The sequence below is a fragment of the Chaetodon auriga genome, chromosome 18 (assembly GCF_051107435.1).
Source record: "Chaetodon auriga isolate fChaAug3 chromosome 18, fChaAug3.hap1, whole genome shotgun sequence".
NCBI lineage: Eukaryota > Metazoa > Chordata > Actinopteri > Chaetodontiformes > Chaetodontidae > Chaetodon > Chaetodon auriga.
This window is the reverse complement of record NC_135091.1, coordinates 1,757,411-1,765,394: the sequence shown is the minus strand read 5'-3', so window position 1 is coordinate 1,765,394 and position 7,984 is coordinate 1,757,411. Positions and strand designations below refer to the sequence as shown.

The 7,984-nt window shown below is 44.8% G+C and overlaps 1 protein-coding gene across 1 annotated transcript; it reads right to left on the bottom strand.

Moving 5' to 3' along the window:
* Positions 1-4,927: 4,927 nt before the first annotated feature.
* Positions 4,928-7,776, bottom strand: LOC143336472 (hydroxycarboxylic acid receptor 2-like). Its single transcript, XM_076756672.1, has 3 exons — positions 7,251-7,776; positions 6,089-6,494; positions 4,928-5,629 (listed from the first exon to the last, which is right to left on the bottom strand). The coding sequence occupies exons 1-3, from the start codon at positions 7,403-7,405 to the stop codon at positions 5,171-5,173; spliced, it is 1,020 nt and encodes a 339-aa protein (XP_076612787.1). The 5' UTR covers positions 7,406-7,776; the 3' UTR covers positions 4,928-5,170.
* Between the last annotated feature and the right edge of the window lie 208 nt (positions 7,777-7,984).

Sequence of the window (7,984 nt, the reverse complement as noted above, 5' to 3'; positions counted from 1 at the left end):
TTGGGATATTACCAACATCCTCTGTGATCTAAATCTCATAGTGTGCATACAGGACACACAGCCAACATCATTGCCGCCTTTCATTTCACACAAACACCATCACTTGTCCAATTTGCATGTACCTCTGGGCTTGCTGCTGAATCTGAATAAAACACGTGATCATGCTGCCATCATGTGGTTTGTCGAGGTATGAGCACGTGGATCAACTCCACTGAGGTGACCTCAACCAACACACACGACCTGAGGCTTCTCCTTTGAGCAGCACTGCTCAGAATTCATATATAAACCTCTTAGAAAATAAAATGAAAACCTAAAGCCAAGTTTTTTTCATTACATTCAGAAATCACTAACTACTTTATTTTGAAGGGCGCTACCGGAAGTTTGTTGTATCGCTTCCTTCACAACTGCTGTGAGGCGAAGAAACGTTCGTGCTCCAACGGTTTCAACCTGACGTTAAATCTGTTGTAGGGGCGGTTGTACGTAACGTCAGTTGGTCTCTGTGACGCAAACACGTACGGACATGACGATGGCCAGTAACTACAGCAACCGTAAACTTCTCTCAACGGTAACTCACGGCAACTTGATTCAAGTCAGGTAGGTTAGCTAACTTAATGTTCAATAAAATACGGCCAACAAAACAGACACGTTGTGTGTCGCTGCGTCTTCAGATCTTTACTCTTCTGACAGGAGACATTACAAGATTGTTTAAACTGTCGATTGAAGTTTTAGGATTAATTAATTTTCAATAAAACTTAAACTTTTACTCCGATCTTGCGTGGAAGTGTTTAAGAAAAGCGTTAGAGGGCGTAAGCTAGGCTGTGTCGTAGGCTAACTTTTACATGATGGAGAGTTTAACGTTAAGACTGAACTATTTTGATTCACAAACCAACTGCCGCAGTTTGTACAGTAAATTTGTAGTTTTTTAAATGGAGTTTGGTGTGACAGGCAGAGTTTTGAAAGCCTGGTTTGTAATGTTAACTGACTGTTAGCATAGATGAGATAGCTAAGTGGCTAACATTAACAGTAGGTAAACATCAGGCCAGCTAGCTTTCCGAAGCTAACTTCAAGTCACTTCCACTAAGATGTAATACTTTCACCTTCCAGTTTTTCACATTTTAACATTGCAAAACTATCTTTGTTTGATAGGGAGGAAACATTCCTGGCGGCCATCTTTGTTCATTAAAAAAACAAAAAAAAACAAAAAAAAACGCGACCTGGAAAACTAAGTAAACATCTTTGCAGCAGATCTGATAACTGCAGTTGGAGCCTCGTGGGAGATGTAAAGTTAAAGCCTTTTAGTTCATTCTGTGGCATTTTAAATTAATCCACTTCTAATACATTTTGCAGCTGGCGACGTTCAGATGAAGACCAGCTCAGTGTCAACAAGCTGAGCCAGGATAGTTCAATGGCATCTGCTAAAACAGCCATGGAGAGAGCGAACCAGAGGACATGCATGGACTCAGATCAGTCAGACCAGTCTCCTGCGCCTATCACACCCACCTCAGGGATCAGTGGGGTGGAGCACCGAGGGGACAGACTGGGCCTGCTGGCCTTTCAGAGTGAACCAATGGTGGGCAAGACCGACCCTGACCTCTCCTCTGCCCTGAACCCTGATGATGCTGCGATCCCTGTTTCTCAGCATGAGCCGGCTGCTGAAGACATAAAGACCATAAATCAGACAGTGCATCCGGTGAGTATTACTCTTCTGTATTACAGAAAATCCCAGTGATTGAAGGAAAAGTCCACCTAAAAACACTTTTACACTGTAAAAAACCCTACTGATGATGTACCTGCACTCCTTTTTTAGTTTTTGACTTTGAAAACAGAAAATAGTTTTAAAAGCTTAATGAAAGTGCAGGAGCTCCTCCGTGGAGCTGCTGCTGTGCACCACTCTTTGATAGTCATACAGGAGAAACGGTTTGCAGACGCAGACTCCAGCCAACCGCGTGTTTTCTGTCAGGACGCGGGAAAATGAATCAGTCAGGTCCACTTTTAGTCCAGTTCTTCTTCTTGCCACCAGGCAGCAGCAGAATATCAGATTATTGTTGCTCGTGTAAATCGTCTGAAACCTCCAAACACAGTCACTGGAACGTGCCTTGTTCTCTTTTACTGGTCAAGTTCTTAAAGTTTGTCTGTTGGCAGCCTCCAGATCATCCATATGAGGTGGTTCAGCAGCAAATTGAGCAGATCTACAAGGTCCTACGGGGGCAGAGTAGACTGTTGACTCTTCTAGGAACAGGTCAGTGTTGAAGAGTACACACTCCTGTTACTACACCCCGCACTGGAATAAAGCATCTCCAACAAATGTGAACCTGAACAGCACAGAGCAGATTCAGCTCAGGAGATACTGATGATGAAGATTATGGCTCTTTTTCTCCCTTCCTGGGAATTTGTCACTTTTCAGTTAAATTCTGTAAAACTGCTTTCAGTCTGTAAGAAAAGCGTTAGGATGTAAGCCAGGTTCTCTAGTCTGGTTTAACATTAAGATTGAATCATGTGATTCCTAAAACAAGTGCCTCAGTTTACACAGTTTTTTAAATGAAGTTTGGTGTGCGGTTGAACTTGCAGTGACATGACAGGCGAGTTTTGAAAGCCCGGTTCGTAATGCTAACTCACTGTAGTTAGTCATCGTGTTTTCATTTCAGACCTTTGAATTAATGATTGATGTGAATATAGTTAGAAAGAGAGTTAACCTTGAAGCCCGTCTTTGAAAACACAGCAGGACTGTACCAGTGCTTTAAGACATGTCCAGCCTCCTGTGTTCAGCTGGAACAAATACGTTCTGCATACATAAATCAAGATTTGTTGTCCAAGTTGCTGACTGTTACCTGTTGGTTCACTTATCAGCACCAACATCGATAAGATATGTTAAGCTAACATGAATAGCAGGTAAGCGTTAGCCAGCTAGCTTTCCAAAGCTAACTGCATATCACTTCCACTAAGATGTATTACTGTCACTATGCAGTGTTCAGCTCCACAGGGTTACTTTCATATTCTAGGAAACAACAGAGTCGCTCTCTTATTGAATACATTATGTTCCCAGGACAGATTCTCAGAAGTGCTTTATGCAACATTGGTCTTTATCCCATGAAACTGAATCATCAAGAGTCCAATCGGGAGGTCACTGCCAGCATCCAGCCGCACTCCTGCTACTACACCCAGGGCGAACAGCTTTTCAGCATCCCCAGTAAACGTGAACCTGAGCTGCACCGAGCAGGTTCAGATCAGGAGATACCGATCATGAAGATTATGGCATTTCTCTCCTTCCTGGGAATTTTCCAACTCCACACTTGTCACTTATCTTTCGAGCTACATTCCTTTAAAACCGCTGTCAGTCTGTGCCTGAGACATTAAGCCATTACAGGCTTTAAAAAGCACACAGGGCTTGGAGCCAATCAGCAAAGAAGGCAGCAACAATAACACTGATGTGCAGTGTTTTTCTGTGTTTAGCTTTTGTTGTCATACTTCTTTGTTATTGTTGTTGTTGCTGCAGCTGATATTCCTGCTTGCCTCAACCTGACCGCCACTGCCAGCTCTCACGTTGCAGCACCCATAAAACCTGCGCCTCAGCGACGGCTACACACCTCAGAATGTTCCAAACATAACTAACAGAAAATCTGTCAAAGCGAGGCGCTAATGTGTCCATAAGCTCGTCTCAGAAGGACACAAAGTTTGGAAATGTGTGGACAGTGGTGCGTTGGAATGTCCTGCTTCAGCTCGCCGTGTTCGACTGTGCAGATGAGTGCATGTTCTCGGTGGAAGTGGAGCTGTTTCCATCAGAGTGCAACCGTAACGAACTGCAGCAGCTCCCTGCAAAGGGCTGGAAAACGGAGGCCGAAGAGGCCGATCAGCATCGTGCTGCTTCTTGTGCATGTCTGGGATAATGTTACACCATTAGAAAAAGAGGAAGGCGGCTGCACAGAAGAAGCTCTGCGTGTTGGTGCACCGCTCAGAGTGTGTCTGTCAGTGTCTCCATGTTTCTCAGAGAAAAGGCTCTTACCTCTATCACCTGTGTTCTGTGTGTTTACAGCAGCATATACAAAGATCTTCAGCCAGTATCTCAATCTTATACAAATAATTCACTTTTATTCATCAACATCTCAAGATTGTGTACAGTGTGAAGGAGGAGAGTTTGGAGCGGCCTTCCAGCTTCGTGCAGTCCACTTGGCTTTGACTTTTCTTGTAGTGGTTGTGGAACAACATTTTTACCTTCCTTTAAACACCAGAATGCAGTCACGCTGGTTTACTGTGCATATAAAAGAGGCATGAATAATTAGTCACACATCGCTGTGAGACGGGACGTGGAAATGCAACCACAGAGAAGATGGCTTCAGCCGGCAGTTGTGAGATGTACAAATTGGTTCACAAAGTGCACTGAGGGTTAAACGGCAGTAAGAACAGACAGTACCGGTCTGAGGTCCTGATGATGGACACAGAGATACAGTTTCCTGAGCGATGAATGACGGCTGTGCAAACACTGTAAGGGTACACGCATCGTTCAGCAGCGGTAACAAGCTTCTGCACATTATGTTGCCTTTCTGCTCTGTACTGCTGAGTACTTTATAGTTGCTGCAGGGCTTATCGTATGTAGTAAATGCAGTCACAAGGGAAAAACCAGGTCTCAGCTCCTGAACGCCTTGTTCTAATCATTCTATTCATGAAAATGCAAAATAGAAAATATGAAACTGTTCACACTGTAACAGTTTATATTACGGTCCACACATTCACCGTTAACTAGTTGCTGTATTGAAGGTCAGTAGCATATCGGGTCTTAGCCATTATAAAACACTTATTCTGCAAGACCAAGAGTTAGAAAAAAACTGCATTTGAATCATACTTTGAATATATTCAGTATTGTTATTTTATTTATAAATATACAACTTAATACTGATTTGCACAGCGTACGTTTGTGCAACACGGCTGCAGATAAACCCTGAGCGCCGGCTGCATTTACGCCGACGGTGGTTTGACCAGGTGATGTGATGGTTATACCCACAAATGACAAACATGTTGCCTTGTTCTCGACCCAGCATTTCCAGAGAATCAGTCTAATCTGCCAGAGAAGCTGAAAATAACTGTGTGGGTGGAGCAGTGGTTATGTTACTGTATCTGTATGGCAGAGGCGTCACGGTGAAGAAAGAAGTAACCTGAGATTTACGAGTAAAACGGATCATTTCTCTATTATTGGCAAAGAGATGGTTCTAGTTCCGGACGTTGTATTCGTTGTTGTTCCCAGGCCAAAGTCAGAGTTCAGCAGTCTGTTCCGAAGAAACGTAGGACAGAAGGTGGAGATGTAAGCGTCTTTAAAGCCCGAGTTACAGAAGCAGTACACCAGCGGGTCCAGCAGGCAGTCCATGTAAGACAAAACCATGAGGCTGTCGTAGACCTGAACCACCACGTCCTCTGTGGCCTGCCAGTTCTTCAGCCTGACGGCCAGCAGCACCGCTCGGGCTACGGCGCAGGGCAGGAAGCAGACGGAGAAGACGACGACCACGGACATGACCACGCACATGGCTCGCCTCAGCTTGGTCTTTTCTCCCACCGTCTTCTTCCTCAGCCGGTTGACGATGCGTGCTGTGCAGTAGACGAGGATGATGAAGGGGATGATGATCTGGGTGAAGAAGACGGCCTTAAAAGAAATGAGAGCGACGTGTGTGAGGATGATGGTCAGCAAAACACAGGCTCAGTTCCAAACCCCTCGATGGTCCCAGTTATCTCAAGCCAAAGAAAAGTGGGACTTAAATGGTTATAAATTCAAGATATCAAGATACTCAGATAACCTTTGTGTGCTGTGATGTGTGGGCGTGTTTGTTCACGCTGCCTGCAGCAAGCTGCTCGTCAGGGAGCAGAGACATTAACCACCAATGCTAATTAACTGAAATGACTGTCGGCTTTCGAGGAAGTCCGTGTGTGTAGATATGAGGCTTTGTAAATGACTTCTTATTAAGTGTTAAACATTAACTTTGGGTTGTTTATGCTGGTCTGTTGTTCACATTGTCATCAAACTGATGAGAGCCTTCTTGGTTTCCACGTCACAGGTGAATATTTTAAAGCTGTGCAAATACAACATCAGAACAATGAAACGTACCTCTCTGAAGGTGTCTGTCACATCGTGATAAGGAGTCTCAACTGCTCGGCCGTGACTGTTGCAGCACTCGAAGGTCTTCACCATGGTGGGGATGGTGAGGGGCAGCAACAGGAGCCAGATGACGATGGAGATCTGAGGAGATTTCTTCAGCATTTTGACAAAGTTCCTCCTCCCAAGATGCACCACGTTGAAGTAGCGATCGATGGACAGCGTGATGAGGAAGGCAATGCTGGCTCCTCGGTTGAGAAACAGCATGAAGAGCATCGTCTTGCACACCGCGGCATTCTGGCTGCGCCTCAGGTTGTGGCGGTAATGGTACACTTTGGCAGGAAGACAGACCACCAGCAAGAAATCAGCAACCACAATATTGAAGAGGAAGATGCTTTTGTTCTTCCAGAACTTGAACCTGAAGAGGAAGTGAGCAACAAAAGAGTTATTTGTTTAACTGTTTCCAAGTTTATTCTGTGACGCCGATCGTACCGTCACTCTGTCGTCTCAAACTCTGCCTCATGCTGACGAAAGGATGCCTCACATCGATGCATGCGTGCAGCGACATAAAGTTTGGAATTTATTTTTTCAGTATCTCATGACTTGAACTGTATATTTCAGCGGTGGAAAAAGAAAATGTGCCAAAGAAAACACAGAGTCTTTGCATGCTGGCAGCCTCTTCAGCGCTGTCAGAGTCCACAGCTCAGCGCGTTGCACATTAACATGTTTTAATGTTTTAGTGTGCGCTCTGTGAAAGGAGTCAGTGAATTCAACAAGGCTGCACGTGGCTCGGCTCACGAGTTCGTAAGCGATGGAGCTTTTCAAAGAAATGAAACACTGAAATCTTTAAAGTTGCTTCCAAAATTTATGATGGATTTCTGAATCTGCACGTCTGGTCGTCTTATTACAGCAGTTTAAAATCAGGTGCATGGATGTTACACAGCTTAAATGACGTCTTTAAAGATGCACCCAGCATTGTTTTTATGATGTCGAGGTTTGAATCACTCGATGAGCCTAAATGTCAAAGAGTTCACACCAGCTGATGAGTCAAACATCAGCTGTCAGGTTCAAGTCCTCGACTCAGCGTGACTTCTCTGACTCCTTCCACGATACGTTTGAGTGCTTTGGGAAAACAGGGAAAAGACGGCGATAGAGAGACTGTGTTTCCTCATACCTGAAGATGAAGATGTAGAGGACCGACAGGTTGAGAGGCAGACCCAGCACAAACTGTACAACCATCAGCCAGGACAGGACTTCATATGTGCCTGGGTTGGGTGTTTTGCAGTGGTCAACTGATGAATTTGTAGACATGTTTTTTTGAGTGAACATAACAGTGGTGGAAATGGTGAATGAGAAGTAGCAGTCAGAGTTGTAGAAGTCCTACTGTGTGTAATGCCAAGGCAAATGGGAGGATAAGGCTTAAAGGTGTTCCCAGGCAGGCATCACAAAGTTAAATCCTTCGTTTTGGTCGTGGTCGTAGCTTCTTCTGACCCAGAATCTCCTCTCTTTAGACACCGAGTCCCCTTCTCACTGTGGTCCGTCAGATTCAACAGTCCCCTTCTAAGAGCTTTACTGTGATTCAGGAGCTCCGTCAAGACTCGGCCCGTCGTGCCAAAACATGCCGAGGAAACATGCGCTGAAAACACAGCATTCTCCGAAAAAATGCTGAGAACAGAGACACTGCGTGAGTGAGTCTGTTGGTCGTGTCTGTGTGTGGCTGAGAGCGATCCTACAGAGGGGAAGAATTTATAGTCAGCTGGAGGTGTGGTTTAAAGAAAGGGGCTGAGGAGCACTGCATGAAAGATGCTGCCTTCACTTCTCCACCTTAAAACGCCTCCACTCAGGGCGCTTTGATGTAGCAGAAAATAATACCGTGATAAGAAAAGAGCACTCCCCACATGGTTTCTG

Excerpts from the sequence above, each read along its gene's own strand:
- LOC143336472 (XM_076756672.1), bottom strand. The coding sequence starts at position 7,405 with ATGTTCACTCAAAAAAACATGTCTACAAATTCATCAGTTGACCACTGC. Across the intron at positions 6,495-7,250 it reads CTCTACATCTTCATCTTCAG|GTTCAAGTTCTGGAAGAACA; the intron begins GTATGAGGAAAC and ends CTTCCTCTTCAG. Across the intron at positions 5,630-6,088 it reads TGACAGACACCTTCAGAGAG|GCCGTCTTCTTCACCCAGAT; the intron begins GTACGTTTCATT and ends ATTTCTTTTAAG.